Source organism: Leptodactylus fuscus, chromosome 4 (assembly GCF_031893055.1).
Source record: "Leptodactylus fuscus isolate aLepFus1 chromosome 4, aLepFus1.hap2, whole genome shotgun sequence".
In the NCBI taxonomy this organism is placed as follows: Eukaryota; Metazoa; Chordata; class Amphibia; order Anura; family Leptodactylidae; genus Leptodactylus; species Leptodactylus fuscus.
In genome coordinates this window covers 181,522,749-181,547,286 of record NC_134268.1, presented here as the reverse complement: position 1 = coordinate 181,547,286, position 24,538 = coordinate 181,522,749, and the positions used below count along the sequence as shown (strand labels likewise).

The following is a 24,538-nucleotide window of genomic DNA, read 5'->3' as shown; positions in this document are numbered from 1 at the left end:
ATGGGGCCACTGACTATATCACCGCTACTCTGCTCACTCGGTCAGCTGATCTCTTATTTATTTCTGTGTAACATGCTGACTTGTCACTTGTAAATCATGATGAAGCAGATTCTAGATGTGTAACCTACTGGATTTCTGCTTCTTTTTTTTTTTTTTTTTTTTTTAGATACCTGTAAGGAGAAAACTGTAACCACTTGCTGCAATAGGTCATTATGGGCCCCAGGCAGTGTGAGGATTCTGGGCCCACAACCAGTTTTTTATTCATTCAGGCGGGTTCTTATTGATTTCATTACAGAAAAAAAAATGCAGGAAAAATAGATTCTTTGTCCCCCCCCCCCCCCCTCAAAAAAATAAATAAAAAATTAACAGAGAAACCCTACACATCTATGTCTCATGATGTATTGCAGATGTGTCAGCGATCAGAGGATAAAAAATTCCCGCAAACCAACTTTTTCGTCCACTGATTTCAGTTAAGAATAAGACTGTGCGGTCTCTCGGGCTCTATTCATGTCCGCTCTTTTGATTTACGTTTTTCTCTTCTTCTTGTTCTGTGTTTTGAAACCACGCACACATTTTCCATTTTTGATGAGTTAGTCATTTTCACCAGTATAAAAAAAAAAAGCAGCAGATGCGTTAACTGGAGTAAAAACAGCCACTGTAAGGGTAAGGTCACACAGAGTTTTTTTTGGTCAGAATTTTGAGGCCGTATCCGCCTCAAAACCCTGACCAAAAAGACGGCTCCCATTGAAATCAATGGGAGCTACTCAGGTCTTTTTTTCTAGGAGCCGTTTCTTCCGACTCCCGGAAAAAAAGAAGCGAGAAGCTCATTCTTCAGGCAGAGTTGCCTCACGATTCGGCCTGAAGAAACTCCCTCCTCTGGACTAGGCCCTTTCATTGCCGATATGGTGCACCGGCTCAGTCGCGGCTACCCGGTTTTTGGATCGGAACCTGAGGCGGCCTCCACATCAGGTTCTGATCCAAAAAACCCCGTGTGAACTTACCCTAATAGCGCTATAGTGAATGGGCGCTATCTGCAGCATTAACACAGCAGTTACCATTTAGTAACATTAAAAGCGTTGTCCCCAATTCCCCCCTTCCCCCCCCATCAATAGGTTGGGGGACAAATATTACATCATTGGGGGCTGGACGTTGGGTTCCTGGTGCACCATTCTTTTTTGTGGGGCTGCTGGAGACTGCACTGACCGTCTCATAGTAGTAAATGCAGCGCTGGCTACACAAATATACTGGCGTGTAATTTACACACACGGCTTGCGGGATTTTCAGTCCCCTTAATTCCCCTGATTGCTCGGAGACCCAATGGTCATAACATCAGTAATGTGACACAGGATAGGGCATGCCCCTTTAATTCAGCCATGCCACCAATCGTGCCGCAGCGCTGTTAGTCATGTGACATCTGAATGTATGTTGTGCCGCTAGGTATACTAAGTAGAGACTTAGAACTGGTGAAGCAGGACATCATGGAGATGGAAACAATTTTTTTTTCAAAAATTAAAAATATTTTTCAAAAAATTGAATAAAATGTTCTGTCTGTGACTGTCTGACCCAAAGAGCTTGAGACACCCATTACTTCCTATATATAAAAGTTCACTATGTGCAGAGTTCACACAGTCACTTATGCCTAGATCTATAGACATATATTTCCACATAGTCACCAGAACTGAAGAGGCTGAACCTGAATACCCCTGATTTGGGGTTGGGGGATTACATGTGTAAATGGTGTTCCAACCTTGTTGTCAACAATCGATTAGTTTTTAGCTAACTAGTGACTGTCATCACATGGAAAGAGGAAAGCCATGGTTTAAAATTTTAGCCAGATGGTCGCTGGTTCGCAGTTGGTCCCAGATTGTCTTTCGCCCAGTGTTACTCTATGTGTATGGCCAGTTGGAATGAAATGTGTTTGCCTACGTCTGCCTAGCTATGGCTCATCAGGCAAGTCTTTGTTGCACCTCTGTGTATGAGGACGTTCACCTTTGTGTCGGAGGGTCTGTGAGGAGCCTCCGTTGCAGGGTCCATCTAAAATTGAGAAGGAAAGAAGTCCTGTATGGTGGACTTTAGTGAATCCTCTGTCAAAATAGCATCATAACAGATAGTCAATGGATCCCGTTACAGTCAGTCCGGCTGGATGAACAAAATACCGAAAAGGGTGGCAGCACCCGTAACGTATAATGGTAAGGGATGTCATTGGGCATTGCACATCTGGTGACCGGTCCTCCCTATCACCATCGTACGCTTTAATAGACATGACCAGGTGACCACCATTTGTGTCTGAGGGCCTCTGGCTTTTCCTCACCAGATAAGGTTGGATGGGGTATTACGAATTTCCAATACTTTTGTTCTCCAATGGTCGGGGATGGATAAGCTTGAGGTATCTGACAGCCGCTTGCTCCTATTTGGTCGGCCGCAGATAAATGGGTAATTTTTCAGATATGTTCCATGAAATGATCTGAACGTGTAATGTCAGCCTTGTGGTTCCCCGGGGTTGTGTGAGGGTTAAGTAATGACTCTCTACATTCTGACACCTCGGTATTATTTTCGCTACGAAGCACTTTGTAAGCGTAAAGATATTTTCAGAAGTCAGTTTGTCACTTGCTTTCACAAGTCTCGCAGTGTACATTGTTTTTGGAAGTCTCTCTTTATTTAACCCCCTCAGTGAAGTGAAGCATGAAGCAGCCAGCATATCGTACAGCAGCGGTTTTCTTCTGTAGTCGCTTCCTTTTTTCTCATGTCTGATGACGACGTCTCGGCCAAAGGGAATGTTATGTAAATCTTACAACACGCTTCATGTGTTACATGTACGGTCAAAAATGCTACAGGCAGGAAAAAAGTATAAGTGGACCTGCTGAGATTGTGATGTTGTAGAGATAACTACACTGTATATACAGGGTGTCCGGAAAATAAGTATACAAAATGAAAGGGTGGACTTTAGCCGGTGTATGAAGCGTTTTTTTTTTTTTTTTTTTATTAATGAACATGTGACCAGAAATGCACCGTGGTGGCGCTGCAGGTAGACCGAAACAGTAAATGTAGGCGGATTCGCTTTCAGGCATTTTGTTGACATAAGCCATGCATCGATTCACATGGTGACATGTCAAATCCGTTGTGGACTCAACACCTGTGCCAACCTGCGAAGAGCACATGAACCACATCCAGGCTGCGTTCATCGCGGTGAGGGCCATGCCAGGAGTCTGTGAACGGGTGCACCAGTCCATCTCCCGGCATTGCACTGCTTTCATCGAGGCAGGGGGACAGCACTTGGTGCAATTCTTGTAAATAAGTAACAGTGATTAAACTGATTTCCCATTAAAGCGCTTTCTCTTCTTCATTTCTCCATTCACATGGCGTAACGAGGGATAGAAAACCGTCATCTCGGTCTACCTGCGGCGCGGCAATGATGCATTTTCGGTCACATGTTCATTAACCTTTTCGCTGCCAAGGGTCTCTGGAAATTTTGCACCTCCAGTAGCCAGAGCAATTTTCACAGTTTTGAGATGGACAAATCAAACCTAATTTGCAACATTAAAAGAGCATCCAACCCCCCCATACTTATATATTTTCTTAAAGTAGACACCTGCAGCATTGTCAGAATGCCACTTGGTACTGTATAAGAACAGGCACCTTCATGCAATTTTGATTTAAAGTGAATGTTTTATGAAAAAATGCAAATAAATGTATATTAGTTGTTAAAAGCGGAAACCAAACAAAAAATTAAATGCACCAAACCTCCTAAAAATAAGAGTTCAACATGTGCAGAGTTCATACATATCACTATGGCCTGAACCTGCATGCACGTGTCTTCAGACAATCACTAGAACTGGAAGGTACAAAATTCTGCTTTGAAGCTGGAAATGTTAAAAAAGTATCATCCTATAAAATGTAGGGATTACACACCATGAAAAGTAAGTGAACCCCTAAACCATATATATTTTTTGAAAGTAGACAACCTGAAGATTACAAATGTCTTAATGGGTCATCGATAGCCACATCCACCTTCATGCAACTTTGCGACCAACACAAATAATTTTTTGAAAAAATACGCTAAAACACATATTTGCACCTAAAACTCATGTTCAATCTCACATTCATATACAAAATACTTTTAAAATAATAGCTTATGGTGTATACAATGTGTATATATACTATATGTACCGCAAACATCAACTACAACAAGAGCTCGGACTCCCAAAAACACAAATACAGAAGACAAGCAGGATTTTGCTGTTGTTCACTAATATGTTAAAAAGCTATACTGCACCTACCAAACGGTGACTGTGATACCAAAATCTAACTTTTTTTCAGAGTACACAGCATACCGTATGTAAAAACACAATTTAACTTTGCCGCAAACAGAGATTGCTAGCAAAAATTGCGCAAAAAATCAAATTTGCCACTAAAGTGCGGCTCAAGAAATCCCTTTCTGCAAACATAATGTACTGTCCATAAAACTGCAATATGTGAGGAGTTCATACATACCACACATGTATATATTTACAGGGGCGGGTGTTAAAAAATCGCAGAAATGCGCCAATTTTAGCAATCTATACGTTCATCTCTAGTGATAATCGTTATTACTATTATTTTAGCATGTAACGGACATCACTAGAGACGTATTTTACTGTAGAAAGCTCAGGTATAGACAGGACAGGGATTGGGTGAAATGTAAACTTTATTTGCGACTTTATGTATATGTTGTGTAAGTGTTTGGTGCGACTTTTTTTTTTTTGGCTTGCGACCTGGACAATGGTAAACGTCTGGGCCACAGTGCCAACAAACTTCCTGGTTATGTTCAGGAGGTATAACATAAGAATACCCCACTAGTAAAGCTCAGGTGGGAATTACATTATAACTGTATGTGACAATCAGAGACAAATGTATAGTATACGCTCTGATTGGCAGGAGAAGGGTTAATAGGGACAATAGAGTCCCTGCCACCCCCCTCCTGCTGTCACATACAAGTTATGCAGAGAGTCAGATCGTTTCTCTCTCTCTTTCTCTCTGCTGCACTGCTCCGTGTCCCTCTTCCTTTCTTGTTAGATCGCAAATTGCTTGCTTAGACAGGAGGAGGGGGGACACTTTGGAGCTCTAGATCTTTGGACTGCATCAACATATCTTGATGCTTTCATTTGCATTTTAAAGTCTCATCTTTAAAATGATATCAAGAACTCGATGATTGGATGTACAGTTTTGGAGTAATTCACTGTTGAAACGCTGTCGGGAATTGAGATCTGCAGTTGGATCTCAATGCCAGATAGTGTTTTCAACAGTGAATGGCTCCAAGACTGTAAGTATAATCATCAAGTCCCTGGTATCATTTTAAAGATGATAGTCTCTTCTTTAAAATGCATTTTAAAGCATCAAGATATGTTGATGCAGTCCAGAGATATCGGCATTAGTAGGGAGGACGTACTAAGTACGTCCTCCGCTACTGAAGTGCCACCTTGGGAGCACGTACAGTGTACGTGCCTGGCAGCGAAAGGGTTAAAGGGATCCTATCATTCAAACACGTTTTTTTTTTTTTTCTCTCACACGTTGGAATAGCCTTAAGAAAGCTATTCTTACCTTTCGATGTCTTCTTCGCGCCACACTTCTCTTGAAATCCCGTTTTTTGTTGGTATGCAAATGAGTTCTCTCGCAGCACGGGGAGCGGGCCACAGCGCTCAAACAGCACTGGGGGCGTCCCCAATCCTGCGAGAAAACTCTCTCCAGCACCGCCAACGCATGCGCAAGTTAGCTCTGCCAGAGCCGACTTCACATGCGGGGGGGCATTTTTTTTGTGGCCGCTTACGCGAGCAGGAGCAGTACACTCTGTACTCCATAGAACTACAGGAGCGAACTGCACCTGCTTGCGTAAGTGGAGCCCCTACTGCAGTCATTCATGGCTTCATAGTTGGGGGATTTACCAGCTACATTTTAGTTTTGCTGTCTTGTTTCAGCTTTAATTTTGGCAATGTTATTAGTGGCTATGCCAATCTTGAAAGTTCGGGTGACACCAGGGCTAGGAGATTATTGCCAAAATTAAAACTTAAATTTTTTTTTTTTCAGACTTAGGCCGTGGTCCCACGGGTTGGAAACGAAGCAGGAAAAATCGCGGCGTTTTACAGTAACTGCAAAGTTGATGGGATTCTTGCAAATCCCATGCCCACTTTGCGGTAAAAACCGCAGTGCGGACACACTGCGATTTCCAAAACCGGCGCAGTTTTAGAAATCGCTGAATGTCAATTATATGTACGGAAACGCCAGCAGCTTCCCTGTAGATATAATTGTAACAAAAAGTCAGCGGAGGAAAACTCTGTGAACTTTCTGTTTAAAGCAATGCGTTCCTGCTGTGGTTTTTCCAACAGTGCTTTATAGCTGCGGGTCATCCCTTGGGGCCTTATTTATTTATTTTTTTTGTAGAAGAAACTTAAGGGTCAGTAAGCTAGGAGAAGGTGTTTGATATATATGATCCGGGCTTCTCCATCCTACCACCCATCTACTGACTACAGTGAGGTGACTGGGGATCATAGTTTACAGCGGGGGAGGAAGCCTGCATGGGAGATAATAGACTCTGGGGCAGGACTAAGGCCCGGTTTACATCTGCGTTCAGGTTACCGTTCGGAGAGTCTGCTTGGAGACAACCCCCTTATCCAAATGGAAACCTATACGCATTAAAAAGCGGTTACCTTCAGGAAACCCATGGACCCCATAGACTATAATGCGGTCCTTGTGGTTTCCGCATGAAACATGTGGAGAGAAAAGTGCTGCTTGCAGGACTTTTCTTTCCGCATGTTTCGTGCAGAAACCACATGAACCCCATTATAGTCTATGGGGTCCATGGGTTTCCTGAAGGTAACTGCTTTTTAATGCGTATAGGTTTCCATTCGGGGGTCCCCATGCAGACTGGACTCCCCGAAAGCAGATATGAACCAGGTCTAACAGCAATTTCATGATTCTGTTGAAAATCAGTATCGCGATTCTTTGAAATGGAAAATTAATTGAATTAATCTGATTAATTACACAACCCTAGGTAACGCCATGTGCCCCCAGCCTTTACACCACATAAGGTGACCACACATGACTGTGGCGAAACACGAGACCCCACTAAAAGAATTCTTCTCTATTCTCTATACTGTGGCTAAAGGACAGACATTACATACAGTATCCTAAGGACTATTGGAGCTGAAATCTGGTATTCTAGAAGGATAGCGAGGATGTAACGATACAAGGAGGACCATATGGGCTGTAGTCGGAGCTCCCCTGTATGTCTGCTCTGGCTTTCGTGCCTCGGGCGCAGTTACTTGGTTGTCTTCTATAATCACAGGTCTACAGTACTGACAAGTCCCCGGTGACTGTGAATAGCGAGTCTGTTACAGCGTATTAGTCAGACTAGCATGTCTCCAAATCTCCGTACAGGAGCCGCTGTGTAGGAGGGAGATGTTTTTGTTAGTTTACCGCACCTAATGCTACAATGTAACACACAGGGTGCGGAGCCTTACAAATATCCACCCACCCCCATACACAGGCCATTTACTAACAGCTGTTTGTTGTCTTTGTACTAAATATTGTGTGTATTTTATGTTGTCATGGGAATAATAATGTGACAGCGCTATTCCCTGCCTATGACTAATGCTTACCTGCCATCTATTTACTTTCATCCAGACACTGCGATGGTCAGCCGTGCAGGTTATGGCTTATTCAGAGGAGGATAAATCACATCTGTATACATCTGGTTTTCCTCTAGAATTTTGTAGGGTTTCCACATCTGTCTGTGTCTCCAGCGAACAGTACACGGACACCTTATAGTATGTAGGGGTATTACGTATGTAGGGGTATTTAGGTCTTTGTTATCCTTGCGTGGAAAGATGCGATCCTGTCATTTGTTCTATATTCTAAGTCACTACGTATATAGAAACAAGGGGCGGTGCACGAACACCATCTCTGTATATTGGGCGGTTTTCTTGATCCATTGCTAGGAGGTAATGAAATACAAGTGAGATCAGGAAGAAAAAAATGTAACCTATGGAAATAAATAAGGGATGAGCAGCAGAGACAGACCTTGCAAGGACTATCACATAAATGAATAATGGTCTGGTTTTTTGCAGGCACCAACAGGACACACTTTATTGAATAAGGCATTCGCGTCTTATTGCCATTGCTAACACATTCCTCATCTGGTTCTGTGTCCAGTGAGGGTTAAACACTGGCCATGTTGACATTTTAAAGGGTCAGTGTGGGGGAACAGTATATTTGGCCAGTGCACTCACTGCATCATAAAAATTGGTAACCTATCCCCCCCCCCCCCCCCCGGACCGATGCATGCATTCTCATAGTACTGATGGGGGACAAAAGTTTTGCGTTTCTCCCTCTCCGACTGTGCGTTACATGACCAGTAGAGATGAGCGAGTACTGTTCGGATCAGCCGATCCGAACAGCACGCACCATAGAAATGAATGGATTCACCTGGTACTTCCGCTTTGACGGTGGCCGGCCGCTTAACCCCCCGCGTGCCGGCTACATCCATTCATTTCTATGCGGGCGCGCTGTTCGGATCGGCTGATCGGCTGATCTGAACAGTACTCGCTCATCTCTAATGACCAGTCCTGCTTTTCTGTCCAGGCCTGTTTCATGAGTTTTATTTAAAAAAAAGAAAAAATTTGAAGCAAAAAGCAATGTCTGACTTTCATTTGTTAATTTTCATAGAATTTTTATCTATTATTACTTTTGTCAGATTCAAGTTATTTCTGTGACCATTGTGTTTTTTCTTTTATTAAACGAGAGGGAACACCAATTCTGTCCACGTGTGTCCATGCTTCTTTTTTGGTAACAAAGTATCTCCCTGCTGGCACATTTAGCAAACAGCTGTGATCTGTGCGGAGACCTGGCAGTATGTCTATAGTTTCCCTCCAGCACCACAGGGAAATGAAGCATTACCCGGTACCCATACAGATCTGTGTAATGCAGGCCGGAACAGGTCAAAACTGTGATATACTTGGTACCTTCTCTCCATTCTAGCCAAGAGAGGATCCTGCATATAAGACCCCTTCCACTATTAAAGCGGTCCTTTCATGTCCTCTGGCAAATGCGGTTTTATATACCGCAAGAAAGCCGACAGTGCGCTGAATTCGGCGCACTGTCAGTTTTCCTGTTCTGTACCCCATGAGAAGAGATAGTGGTGCATTTCCTGAGAGTTCTTCACCATCAGAAGGGCGTTCCTCACAGTGTAATGGGGAATGCCCCTCATGATAGGAGGGAGCGATGATGCTGAGCAGTGAGGAACGGCCCCCTCCTCCTGGTAGTACTTGTCCATAGACTAGTATTGAAGGGGGGGGGGGGGGGCATTCCTCATCACTCAGCGTCATGGCTGGGCGGTAAGAAACTCCCCCCTCACAGTACAGCGCTGCGGACAGACTGTCAGGAGGAGCTTTAGGTACTGCAGCGCTGCCCCAATGTTGTCTATAGGGCAACGCTGCAGTAGCCACCTCTATACTTTGCACTGTGAGTGAGCAGCTCTGCTTGTGGCATGTAAACATTACTGGGGCCACCCCTCACAGTGCAGCTGTTATGTGTGGGGGTCATGGGTGTTGGACTCTCACAGATCCATTATAGGCCATATATATTAGCAAAGTGAATCATGCCTTTAATACCATATATAGCTGGTTTATAGATCACTTAAACTTAATTTTCTTATAGATGTAGATTTTTTATTTTCTGTACATGATTATGGGGCAGGGGTCGGGCAGCATGCACTTCAGTCATTTCATTGGGTGTAATGGAGGCAGCTGTAGTACAGTGCTTGGATATCTCACAATGGCTTGGGATGGATGCTGGTTATTATGCACAAGTAATCCCTTTAATATGGGACGGTGGTGAAGATCTGGATGTAACTGCAAAGCAGCTGAATGTAAAATGTTCAGACATTATTGTAAGAAAATGAGATTGTGCTCAGACTATTCGGCCGCCTAATGATCTTTTAAGTGAGCGTGCGGCGGAATCTAATGGAACGAGTCTAATGAGCTTTGTTAGTTCTCTCGGAGCTGCTGAAAAACCGTCCTCTTTATGAATGTTCACAACTTGTAGCTTAACCAAACAATACATTTACAGGCTGAGATTTTACCAAGTAGCGAGAGAGCAAATTCAATAGAACCGCAGGAGAATTTGTGAGGCTTCAATATGTACCCACGTAAAGGGAATCTGTCGGGTGTTTTGACCTTCAGAAAGGCTGACAGCGCTATAAATGTGTATGTATGTATGTATGTATGTATATATATATATATATATATATATATATATATATATATATATATATATATATAGGTCAGGGGATAATCATACACATTAGGGAGAGTGTGTGCCTACATAGACATACAGAGACTTAAGTCATTCCTGCTCCGCTACGGATTCTGGGTAAGAAATTTGCAAATCTATTCTCCAGGATGTAATTAAGAGGACAGTGCCCTCTGTATGCTGCCCTCTAGAGGGCAGCCCCCTTAACATCATGCATGACTCAGATAATAAGCCTACTGACATGATACGGAGTTTATTGCCAAATTAGTATTTCTATTCCAAAAGGAACAGATTCCCAGCTATGGACAGCGCTGTTTCGGTCCTTTGGGCCTCCTCAGCATAGCACAGGGATACTGATTTGGCAGAGTGAGAGACCAGTGTGTGTGTGTGTGTGTGTGTGTGTGTATGTATGTGTATATATATATATATATATATATATATATATATATATATATATATATATATATATATATATGGAAAGTCAGTTGAAGTATGCTTATATGTATGGTCTTCTTGCAGTTGCCATAACTGAGGAATCCAGACTTTAATCCTCCAGTTTCTGCTACCACAAACATCACAGGGGCACTGTCTTCATGTGCAATGCCCCGGGCAGCTGTATCTAGTCACATAGTCATCTCACAGAATCACACCCAGTGAGGCAAGTATTTAGGTAGGGTCAGGCTGCGACATCTGGCAGTGAGGTACATGTCCTTCATACTGCACAAGTTATTATTTAGCACAATGACTGCATGACTAGATGAAGCTGCTCCCGCCCCTGTGACTAGATAAGGTGAATTTGCCTTTGTCGATCTAAGGGTAGGGTCACACTATAAGTCTGTTATGATGGGGTACATAATAAATGGTCACTAATGAAAGTTATTGTGTCCATTTTTATTAACTGATCCATTTAACTTAAAAGTTAAAAGTTTGTTTTTGACACCTTAACATTGTGCTGCTTTGGGAACATGTACAGAACTAATGGACATATATCACTACTCATTATACGTCAGCTAGCTATAGACATTAATGTTAAGAAATAAATAAAAAGCAAATGGACGCTTCACATCTGTCTGTTCTTTTGAACGGAGCCAAAAATTCTGCACCCCCACATGATTATCACTGCCAAAATAATGGACCTGGGACGGATTTGATGAAAAAGGACACGAACAGATGACCTAAAAAATCCCATTCAAATCAATAGGATCTTTTATTGTCCATTGTTAACATTTTCTGACAAATGGTAATGACAGTAGTGTGAATACCACCTTAGGTTTTAAACGCTTATAACTTGATTCTTAGGGCTCATTCACATCTGCGCCCGGTCTCCATTATGCAGGTTTCCGTTTCCTGCACGAAACTGGACGGGAGATGGAGACCTGCTGGCATCTTTCAAACCCATTCATTTGAATGGGTTTGAAAAGTGTCCAGCCGTGAGCGCCCGTGAGCATTTCATGCTGTCCGCGGCGAAACCGTTTTTTTTTTTTTTCTTTAACCGGACACAGAGTCAGACGTGTCCAGTTTAAAAAAAAAAAATATTTTGCCGCGGCGAGCATAAAACACTCACTGGTGCTCACAGCCAGACTTGGCATGACAGGTTTCCGTCTTCTGCATGCAGAAGACTGAAACTGAAAGCGGAGACCCAAACGCTGGTGTGAACCCAGCGTCAGTGACAGAAAGCTTAGTGAAGGGCCTGCAGAAAAGGTCTGCACTTGATGCTGCAGTTGATGGGACCAGTATATGGGACCTGACTGGTTCCTTTTAAAAGCTAAAGTGCCATGTTGCAAAAAAGCAGCTTTTTAGTTGCAAATTTTGCTGTTTTTTTTTTTTTTTTTTTTTTTTGTTACAGTCAGGGGTGGATTGAGCAGAAAGGAGAAGTAGACTTTGTTTCTTATATATTTCTCATTCCTTTTGTGGCCACTGCTAGTTTTGGCTAAAAAAAAAACCTAGCAAAATCTACAACAACAAAAAAAACATTGTTTCTGTGTCATGGAGCCTAGACTAAGGCTGGGGGGGCCTTAGCCGGAGAGTCAGTGCTAAAGCGCTGCAGGAAAAACCGTGCCTGGAACGCATTGCTTTAAACAGAAAGTTCAGCGTTTTCCTCCACTGACTTTCTGTTACCATTATATCTATGGGAAAGCCACCGGCGTTTCCGTAGATATAATTTGACATGCTGTGATTTCCAAAACCGCGCCGGTTTTGGAAAGCGCAGCGTATCGGTGCTGCGTTTTTTTTCCCGCAAAGTGGACATGGGATTCACATGAATCCCATCCACTCTGTAAGTACTGTAAAACACCACGATTTTTCCCATGTCAAATCGCGGCAATTCCGGCCTAAAGGAGTCTTCCTACAAAGCAGTTTGTTTCTGGGAGCGCCAAAAATAGCCGCACGCTCCCACTGAAATGAATGGAGCTGTGCGCACGTTTCCCGACCACTGCTCCATAGAGAACAGGGGATGAAAGCCCCTCGTTCTTCTGATATGTGGGGGTCTGAGCGGTCTTTGTGGACTAACCTCTTTAAAGTAGGTTTACTCTAAGTGATCCACATTTAAGTGGACACCTTCATCTTTTGGTTATCGTATTATTTGCAGTAAAGCTGTTGGCCAAGTAAAGTGAATAAGTCATTAATCTGCTAATAATCCATTAGGGCTCCCCCCTACAGTCACTGAGTGATGGGATGGCAGATGAATATAAATACTTTTCTATTCTCATCTACTGTCTCCTCGTTCACGAGCCTCCAAATAGGAACCACAATGTTTTTTTGAGAGTCTTACAAAGTATTATTATTTTTTTTTTTGTTACTTTGCTCATATTTTATGTGTATTGATCGTGTTCTTTTCTTTTGCTCCAGGCCAGTCTTTCCATATGGGGTTGGGGAAGTCTTGGCGGCGTGCTCTTCCTCATAACGTTTGGACCCTTCGCTATATTTTATTTTGCCTTTTACATCCTCTGCTTCGTGGGTGGGTAAGTAATATGAATTTACAAATGGATAATCTATATGAAGAACTCCCGCTTGTACAATTTTACTATTTTATATTGTTTCAGTGATGCAGTAGGCAAAGAGTATGATCCCTGGGAGTCCCACCATTGGGAGCTTCACCAGTAGCAAGAATTGGGATCCCCTTTTATCCCTTAAACAGCCTGTGAGCATGTGCCCTCCAAGTTTGTGAAAGTGAATCCGCATCATAGACTTAGACAAGCATTCACACTACTGCTCAATTTAAACAGCGAGACCAACCACCCTCATTGTCCTAATCGATGGCGGGGTCCCAGAGGTTGGACCCCCAGCAATTGGACACTTACAATCTCATTTTGTGGATAGTTGAAAAGAGATGCTTTAGGGACAACCCCTTTAAATCTCAGCTCTCCTAATGTATAGGCTTTGTACTGAATTACACTTTTTTTTTTCTTTTTCTTATGTCAACTCATAATTTGGAGCTTCTGTATGGATGCCTTAGGAAAGAGTCTTTTATAGGGTTTTCTTGGCCTTATTATGTATAGTATCCATCACTAAGATAATACATTTCCGATCATGCGTAGACCACATGCCTGACCCCCTCAGATATTGATGACCTATCTTAATTAGAGATGAGCTAGTAGTATTCGATCGAATTCCCTGCTCCAATAGGAATGCGTGTAAGCGGCCAGACAGCAAGGGGTTAAGCGCATCAAATAGTCACTGCGCTTAACCCCTTGGTGTTTGGCCGCTTACACGCATTCCTATGTGAGCGAGGTTTTCGATCGAATACTACTTGCTCATCTCTAATCCTAATGATAGACCTTCAATTTATTCCTGGAAAACCGATTCAATGAGTCCTTCATATTTCCATCTTTTACTGCATAGAATAATGCAGCATGAAACTATTGTGGCCATTAAAATGCAACAAAAACTTGATAACAAACCCCCCTCAAAAAACTGTTGCACTTTTATCATACGTAAGGGTTTGACTTTGAGCACTGGTTCAGTTCCGAGCAGTTTCTTATGACTCCACCACGAGGAAAGCCTGATTGGCTGAGTGAAGTATTGATTAATTTAATAATAATTAGGACTAATAATAGTAATAATCTCAGTGAAGCTAGTAAGATATTAGACACAAGAAAAAAGTTATATCCAGCACGCCTCTAATCTTTGGCTGAGTTTTGTTGGTGTGGTATGTCCATGTGAAAGTATTTTTTCTTTTTGTCTGAATATGCTCGCTGTCTCATGTTATCAAGGAATGTTTATGAATATTAATGCTTACTATTAAAAGGGTTGAGAAGATATCGTCACTCCATAGGGAGAGACCACCAATTAGGTGTGTGGAGTCTTATTAAGCCATGAGTGCTCCACTGTGCAAAGGACCATGGGAAGAATATGCAAATCTAACTTCCATGATGTAATTAGGATGTCAGTGCCTCAAGAATGCACACCAATGCCAGCGCCCTCTATTGGTGTGCATTCTTGAGACACTAGCTTCCTAATTACATCATGGAAGTCAGATTTGCATATTCTTTCCATTAAAAGCTAAGTTTTATGCTGAAGATTACAGGTGTGCTGGATATAACTTTTTTTTCTTGTGTCTAGTCAATTTGTCTTTGCCCGGTGGACTATATCCGTGCATGTGGACATTTGGGAGTGGTGGCTGTAAACTACATTGTGGCTGTTCCTAATAAGATATTGCCTGACTAATTTGTTACATTTCACCATCTACACTTCGTCTTGAGGACCCCATATATATTACATTATGAATCTGCTGAGTCTTTGTATTATGGATTGTCAATCATTGATCAGAATCTGCAAAAAATTCCTGGCGAAGAGCTGCCAGAAAGCTTATATGATTAATTTGTCATAAAAGGGATTCTATCATTGGCTCTAGTGATTTTTAACTAAGTGTATATTTGTATATTCTTTAGAAAGTCTATTCCACACATACCTTCTGTTTAGTAACACTCTCAGCCATTTATGAATTATCCCGCTTTTATTGATATGCTAATTAGCCAGCATGGCGCAGCGGAAGTTCACTGAGCACTGCCTGCAGGGAGGGGAGAAGGTGAGAGCAGGGAGGTTCATGAGTTGTCGTCTTCATCATCATCATCAGCAGCAGCCTCCCTGCCCTCACCTCCCCCCCAGCAAACGGTGCTCAGTGAACTTCCACCGCTCTGTTCTGGCTAATTAGCATATCAATAAAAGCGAGCTAATTCAAAAACTGCTGAGAGTGTTACTAAACAGAAGGTATATGTGGAATAGCCCTTCTAAAGGCTATGCAAATATATGCTTAGTTAAAAATCGCTAGAGCTAATGCTAGAATCCCTTTAAATGGCATACTGCAGCTTGCTATGTATTGGTATACAGTGTATTCAAGCTGCTGAAAGTAAATACTGCATAATTGTTCATACAAACAAACAATTGGAATTATTTAGCTTCACGGTGTATCTAGCCTCTATATGTTATCTTCTACACACCACAATATTACATACAACTTAATGTATTCCTTTGGGCTCCAGCTAATGAATACCATTGAGTAGAATTATAAGACGTGTCTACCCTGGGCCTAAAGACATTTTGAAAAGGTAGTTCTGTAAAAATGGGCCCCACTCTGGCAGTCCATATGGCAGTCCGCTTTCTGACATGTATTGGAATGGTCTTCAGACATTATAGAGAAGCCAGGACTCTCTGCCATCAATTGCTCTGTGCAAGACTTTTATTCCCATTGGACATGTAAACCACCATGACGGAACAAAGCGTCTGTCGTGTTTTTTTACATTGAAGTGAATGCAGGTGGAGGGGGCCCCATCTACATCAGTCGTTCTGTTGCCGTTGAGGTCCGTTGCGTTTATACTATGACAAATGGGAACAAAGGGCTGTACTAATGGGTGTGTGTGAACTTAGCCTTATTGTTATTACCATTAGTACTATTATTTAGGGATCCGGTTTATTCCTTACAGAGTCATTTACCAGACTTTGTTTTATGTATTTCTGGAGTACGGGCGCAGTAACTATACAATATAATGGTCTCAATCTGATTACTTACTATTTACTACAGCCCATAAAGCTCTAGTTGTATACATAGAGAAGGAATATAGGGAGAGTTTCCACAGTAGCTATAAAGCAGATTACTGTACTTATTAGACATACTTGTATCTTCCTATGTACAAAGCTTTATTTGTCAGACACTATGGACTTTATCATGGTTCTTCAATTTCTAGTCTTATCGGTGCCTGGAGGGTGAAGCATGTGAGGTTAATAAGAGATCTCCGGATATATATATATATATATATATATATATATATATATATATTTTCCCCCTTGCAAGCCCATTAGGCTGTGGTGTATGTTCACATTTCACATCAGGATGTTCCATCAAAAATCACAGGTTAAAGAGTTCTGCATATGGGTGTGGAACATGACAGATGCCATGACATACATTTTTCTGTTCCTATCGCTGAAAAGAAAAATAGACATATCTATGTAGATTAGAGGAGTAGCTAAGTTTTTTGGTAATTATGTTTTATTTACAAAGATGTTGGCTTTTTTTTTTTACTTTTCGATTATCAGAAGTGCCGCTATATTGTCACCATTGACATAAAAATTGACAGTCACATGTCCCTTTATCAGCATGTTGTATTAATAACAGTGGCGTAACTAGAAATGGCGGGGCCCCGTGGCGAACTTTTGACCTGCCCCCGCCGCCCCCCCCCCCCCGACCGACTCCGAAGACCTCGACCGACCCCGCCTCCTACGCATTGCTGCGCGTTCTATTATGTCCCATAGTGGCCCCTCCACACAGTATTATGCCCCATAGTGGCCCCTTAACACAGTATTATGCCCCATGGTGGCCCCTGCACACAGTATTATCCCCCATAGGGGCCCCTGCACACAGTATTACCCCCCATAGGGGCCCCTGCACACAGTATTACCCCCCATAGGGGCCCCTGCACACAGTATTATCCCCCATAGGGGCCCCTGCACACAGTATTATCCCCCATAGGGGCCCCTGCACACAGTATTATCCACCATAGGGGCCCCTGCACACAGTATTATCCACCATAGGGGCCCCTGCACATAGTATTATCCACCATAGGGGCCCCTGCACACAGTATTATCTACCATAGGGGCCCCTGCACACAGTATTATCCACCATAGGGGCCCCTGCACATAGTATTATGCCCCATAGTGGACACTCATAAACAATTATTATACTCTGGGGTCTTTTCAGACCCCAGAGTATAATAATCGGAGACCCAGGGGGAGAAAAACATAAAAAACTACTGTTACTTACCTGTCTCCGGCTCCTACGCTGTCTTCTCCGCTGCCTTCTCCTCTGCCGTCCTTGTTTAATGACGTCTGACGTCACATGACCCGGGACGCACACCCCGTATCAACCCATGCAGAAACTTCTCATTCTGCTTTATATGGTTACTGACTGGATTGCTTTTCTTCTGGGGTGCCAGGAGTTGTACCCCTGCTTATAAGATGTAGATGACCTGTTAAGGAAAACTCTTTATAAAGCTTTAATAACATAGCTGTCTATTTCCTGATAGACACTGATTCTGAAGTGTATGTTACTTCCCTTTACCTCCCCCGGCAGAGTCTTCCTTAGTCTTTAGCTGTGATTCCCCCCCCCCCCCCCCATATACAGCCTGTGTGATCAGCTCTTCCCTGATGACTTGGATGATTTTTCTCCTCCTCACAAGGATTTGCTGTATACATCTTTCTCCACCTCTTTTGCTGTCTCTAACACTGAGCACATGGCAGCCAAAAGTAGAGTACTGCCTAATTTATTTCAGAGGGCGAAGGACAGCTAGCTATGTGAAGAGACTACACAGACTGCACAGCAGTAAAATAATAGGGACTTTTTTTTTTTTTTTTAATTGTTTGGAAAGTTACCTTATTTTCTGGCAAATCCGGCCTTCCTTCGATGCACATTTCTAAATTTCTTCATTGGTTTGTGGTCACAGAGGTATGTTTTTGACTTCCCCCTTCCATGCCCCATGTTGCATCTCGCTCTCTCTATATTAAATGCCCCGTCTCAGCACCATTACTGGTTTGGGGGTGTTTTGGACCCCACAGATTCCCTCAACTTCAACCATTTTTACATTTTAGATGGAAATCTTTTTTAAAATCGAGTTTTCATGTTCCTGACTTATCAACAGGATAGGTCATCAGTGTCTGATCTGTTAGCATCTGTCACTGGACCCCGCGCAGATCAGCTGTTCGGGCAGCTTTTGGGTGGCACAAGCTGCTAGTGGATGGGGCACATGCAGCCCCGCTCCTATGACACTATGTAACAAATTTTTTATTTTTGTTTTGTCTTTGTTATAATAATGTTATTTTCGGATTATTTAGATCTGAAAGGATATGAAACGCTAATTTCAACTCAAACTTTGCTTTTGTTACAGGACATTGATATTTTAAAGTCATATATTTTAATTAACAGGCATATCATATGTCTAGATATTGGTGAAATATTCTAGACTGTTCTGAAAACTTCTAACGTCTACATCATTCTAGCTATGTCTAGACGTCGGTAGAATATTCTAGACGTCTGCCTGTTTACTATATAGGCACGTCTGCTGGACAGTAGGACTTATTGTAATTGTAGTGATAGTGTGATAGCAATATAGTGTGATAGTGGATAGCAATATAGTGTGATAGTGGATAGCCATATAGTGTGATAGTGGATAGCCATATAGTGTGATAGTGGATAGCCATATAGTGTGATAGTGGATAGCCATATAGTGTGATAGTGGATAGCCATATAGTGTGATAGTGTGATAGCCATATAGTGTGATAGTGTGATAGCCATATAGTGTGATAGTGGATAACCATATAGTGTGATAGTGGATAGCCATATAGTGTGATAGTGGATAGCCATATAGTGTGATAGTGGATAGCCATATAGTGTGATAGTGTGATAGCAATATAGTCTGAGAGCAAGTGCAGAATAGGACTGAGAAATCTAGTGTGTACTGTAGCTAGATGCAGAGATGGCATCAAGAGACTGTAAGCATTTTGCTGATTTGTTTTGCTACATATATGGCGAATTAATCAAGACGCAAGCCAAGAAATATTCAATGAGAACATCTGTCAGGGTGAGTGAAGGTATACTTCGGAGTACAGGTTGGGGACCTCACTACATTTGTGAAAATTGCAAAAGAACACTGGAGGAATGGTTCCGAGGGGAAAGAGGAGCCATGAAGTTTGCTATTCCAAGACTTTGGCGAGACCACTCAAGCAACTGCTACTTTTGTGTGGTCGATCCTTCTAAACGTCGAAGTGGCAAGAATGGTCCTCCAGTGGCGTATCCCATCATGAATAGCTCCAGTACTATATCCCTATATCCCATCATCAGTTGCTCCAGTACCACACTGCACTGAGCTCCTCATACCTGCACCTCCTGAAAGAAATCAGCCATCTGAAGAAAGTGGCACATCAGATTGTGCACAAGTACCACGAAATGGGCTGCAGGATGTCTCTTAAATTTCATATTCTGGATGCCCACCTCAATAAGTTTAAGGAGAATATGGGGCCATTCTCTGAGGAGCAAGGAGAACGCTTTCATCAAGATATACTGGATTTTGAACATTGCTACCAAGGACTGTACAACGAGAACATGATGGGAGATTACATTTGGGGACATGTTCGAGAAAGTGACTTACAGGATAATCGTAAATCTAGAAAGCAAACCCAGTTTTAAGTTTAATATCTCGGCTCTTACAGTCCTGTACAATGACATTATTTTTCTATGACATTTTGTTATTGTGTATGAAGCTACACAGCTGAATATAATCGTTTTTGTTGTTTGTTTTTTTTACTAATATCAGACATTTTTATTGTTTTCAGTGCCCTGGTCATATAAACAAAGTTGATTAATAATAATTACTATTTTCTGCAATGCCAACCTATGCACTGTTAGGAAATACCATTTGATGAACAAGGATAAAAACTCTGTTACATAGTGTTACTTGAATATGCGCTGCTCATCCACTGGCAGCTTCTGGCGCCCAATGGCTGTAAGAATAGCTGATCTCTATGGATTTCAACACATACTGATTGGTCTTCAATATGACAGATGGATTTGGGGCTAGAAAACCTCTTTAAAGGGGCTCTATCATTGGGAAAAGTCATGTTTAACTAATCACATCCTTGCATAGGCTTTAGAAAGGCTATTCCACACCTACCTTTAGTATGTAAATTGCCTCAGTGGTTTTTGAATGAGCCCGTTTTTATTCATATGCTAATTAGCCTCTTGGTGCACCCCGGAAGTCTCATTGTGCACTCCCTTTGCTATTCTTTCCTATAAAGCCTGTGCTGCTGCTGATGACTTCCTGTTTGCACACACAGATAGGAGATAATAGAAGAGACCAGTGCTGCTCGGAACTTCCTGTGCTGGCTGGAAGCTCATTAGCATATGAATAAAAATAGGCTCATTCAAAAACCATTGACTACATACTAAAGGTAGGTGTGGAATAGCCTTTCTAAAGCCTATGCAAGGATGTGATTAGTTAAAAATGACTTTTCCCATCATAGAGCCCCTTTAAGGCTCGGTGCATAGTCAGTTCTATGAACACGTGTACAACATGTTTGGTCTAGTAGATACAAGGAGTCCCCTGAGTAATTTTACATTAAAAGGGTTTCTGGCTGTATTCCAGAGATTAAATATAGATGGTAAAATGTGTAAATGAGAACTTCTCAGCTTTTTAAATATCCCCTTATTCAGCGCTCGCAGTCTGGTAATAAAACATCCTGTTAGAGGACTTGTGAACATGGCCTGAATGATTTGTGCACAGGAATCCCATGTACATGTGCGCACTGCTGCTTATGTTTTCAGCTCGGGCCATCTGGTTAGTTGGTCACAATTCTCTGAGTTTTGCTCTGAGTTTTGCTGATCCACTTGCCTATTATTATCCGTCTTTATGTTACTTCCTTTTTGTCCAATGATAAACTGATTATCAAGTGCCCACCCTATGGGGTTCCTAGCCATCGGCTGTAATCTGCGGCCTTTTACTCAGTTTGACTTTTGGTCAGCACCTCTTATGGTAGTTTATCTTATTTGACAAATGGAGTGTGCGCTCCCTTGCTGACTGTTAACCCTGTAAGTGAAAAAAATCGGCATAGTTGATATAGTCCATGTATATTGTCATGACATGGGTGTTATGGGATATTTATGGTGTATATACCCTGTCATTTGTTGGGCATTTACAACTCATAAGCTAAATATAAATGTGCCACGAGGATTGGTATCCATGCCAAAGAAGTCCTGCAGCTGCTGTCAATATACAAGACCCTCACGGCCCACCCCACGTCTCACTATTCTCATGATTTCTAATCCGGCTCCATTTGTTTCACTCTGTATCACGGACCTAAAATCCTTATCACCTGCTTTATCCTTGCGGAGACTTGTTGTGCCTTGTTCTTTCCTGGAATTATTCACAAGCCTGGTATTGCTGGCACTTGCTTGTATTGAGATGTCTATAAGGTAGTTTGCACTTTATGCTAATCTGTGCTCTGATTTATGGGCACTCATAATCCCCGGGGCTCTGGCCAGAATTTTAACCCAATAAACAACTCAGGTTTTTTTCTATTATTAGCAATGTCCGTACATTTTCACTATGGTCTTTTGCAATTGGATGTTTGCAGAGAGGCGTAATGTGGGCCCTAATGCAAAATCTGTAATGGGGCCACTAAGTAATACATTCTATTTAGTGGTTAATTGTATGTGGTAGAGGGTGCCCCTCAGAATCCAGGGTGCCCCCCCCCCAAAAAAAAAAAAAAAAAAATTAGAGCATGCATCCCTCTCTTCTGCCATCTGGCATTGTGGGCGAGTCTGGATAAACCCGTACAAAGTTACATCCATGATCAGCAGGTACGGCTGATGTTCCTGTAATACATATTGCCACCTTTAGATCTCCTTTGAGTTTTATTATGCAAATTTAGTGAAACTGCTTTCCCAGCTTATTTCTCACCTTCCCGTGGCTACGGCACAAACTCCACTTAGATAGTACTGCAGATTTATCCCCCATACAGCGTCAGTTTGATATGGATGGACTGCCTGGAGCTCCTTGTACATTTCCAGAGCGTCAGAGTTTTACAATGAAATATTAATCTTCACATTTGCAATTTAATTTTTCCAAGGGTTAGTACATCTCTTATAGGTAAATGTGACTCAGCAGGTTAATATAGCGGTGAGCTTCTGCTTAAAGCGTAACTAAACTTTCTGCCAACTTTTGGTTTTCTGACGGTGCTTGTGTGATAAAAAACATTTTGTAATCTACTTTTGTGAAGGTTACAATCATGTAATGTATGAAAAACATTGTTATCCTTAAAAGCTGAATGCTAGATATAGTTGTTTATGCTTGAAACTGGTATCATGTTATATGATAAGATGGCGCCTGCATCCAGGATGGGTGCAAAAATAACATATACTCGAGTATAAGCCGAATTATTCGGCACAGTTTTTGTGCTGAAAAAGCCCCCCTCGGCTTATACTCGAGTCATGCAAAAGAAAAACAAATTTATTTTATTTATTTATTTATTTATTTATTTATTTTTTTTTGGGGGGGGGGGGTCTATGACCAGCCGTGATAGTAATGTATAGAATCTCCCATAAAATAGTGAAAAGGAAAAAAAAAAAGCTTTAAAAAATGTATAAAAAAAATAAATAAAAGTTCTAAATCACTCCCTTCCCTAGAATCCATATAAAAGTAGAAAATGACTGTAAAACACATACACATTAGGTATCCCTGTGTCTGAAAGTTCCCGGTCTACTGAATATAGGGGATCTGCAGTGCTCCTGTTCCGTCGGGGAGGGGTTAATAGGAGCACTGCAGATACCCTATATTCAGCCAGGCTGAATTACAAGTGGGGGAAAAAAAAAAAACCAGTCCTCAATCTCAGGGAAGGGGCGGACAGACAACCAAAACACCCCCTCCCCTTCCCCAGCACCTACTGCACCCAAAAACTCCAACCCTTTTAATTTTTGAAATTTTCCAGTAGCTGCTGCATTTCCCCCCTCGGCTTATACTCGAGTCAATAAGTTTTCCCAGTTTTTTGTGGTAACATTAGGGGCCTCTACTTATATTCGGGTCGGCTTATACTCGAGTATATACTGTAATCATAAACACAGTTTTGACCTTATCACATAACAAATATTGGCTCCTTTCTGTGAAATCCCGCATTTCTTTCTTCTTTCCCTTGCTTCTGTATTGAGAGCTGTTCCTGCCACTCACTGAATGTTGCTGTGTGACATGTAGAGAACATGAGGGTAGGGCAGAGTCACTTCTAACAGTTAGATCTCACACATTATAAAACGTATAAACCTGCTTTTGGTGTCCTATAGAAGAGGAGAGTCTCTTATGTCATATGATATTCTTGTGTTGCAGTGATATCTAAATTATATCATGGAATGAAACCCAGTCGGAATTAGGATATTTATATGTAACTGCATGATATATATGATATAAAAATCCTGATTCTGACTGTTTTCAGACAGTAATATATCTAGATATAGTTTAGTTACAAGGGAAAGGGTGTAAAAATGCAGGATTTCACTCAAAGGAGCCAAAATATTTCAATGACACAAATACTGCCAGAAAAATCAAAAGTTGCCTGAAAGTTTAGTTACTTTAAAAATGAAGACTTCCTCTCAGCACCTCTTCTAGGCTGTGGTTCAGGACTTGTGGTTTCTCTACAGTATCAATAAGGATTTCCTAAGTTCCCTATCTGTGTCTTTGGAATACCCGGAGGAAAGCCATGCCCAACATAGGTAGAGCATGCAAACTGCATGGACATGTTGTCCTTGGCTGGATTTGACTCCAGTGCTCCAGGCCACTGAGCCGCCATGCTCCTCACCATTGGGGGGCATTACTTTTCCAAATTTTCTTTCAGCAGAAGAATATAAATATGAGCACACTGAGGTTAGGACTTCACCCTGAAGTGGTGCAACATTGTCGTGTCATGACTAGCGCTTCCATAGAAAACCATTCACCTGCACAAAGTTCCAGAGAAAAAGGATAAAAGAGAAGTCATGCTAGTTTGAGTCACAAGCCGAAACATGTAAAGCAACGTATGGGAGTCTAATATAGTCTAATATATGTTTTTATTTTATTTATTTCAATTTATAACCTTAGAAGTTTTCCAGTTCATATTTTTATGATTTCATATGGCTGCTACTGGCGATATAAACACAACAAACCATTATTCACCTCTCCCTGTGTCTCTGTTTCCAGTGATGGCCGCTGGGTTAGACTGTATACTAGTCCCCTGGACTGCTTTAGTCAGT

The 24,538-nt window shown here is 41.9% G+C and overlaps 1 protein-coding gene across 4 annotated transcripts in view; it reads left to right on the top strand.

The window, feature by feature from the left end:
- The window catches only part of SNX13 (sorting nexin 13), a 120,136-nt gene that overhangs the window by 18,071 nt on the left and 77,527 nt on the right, over nt 1-24,538 (top strand). For all 4 annotated transcript variants that reach the window (XM_075271417.1, XM_075271415.1, XM_075271416.1 and 1 more), the window contains exon 2: nt 13,129-13,241. In XM_075271417.1, the coding sequence (XP_075127518.1) occupies nt 13,129-13,241 (113 nt within the window). The remainder of the gene's footprint in view (nt 1-13,128; nt 13,242-24,538) is intronic.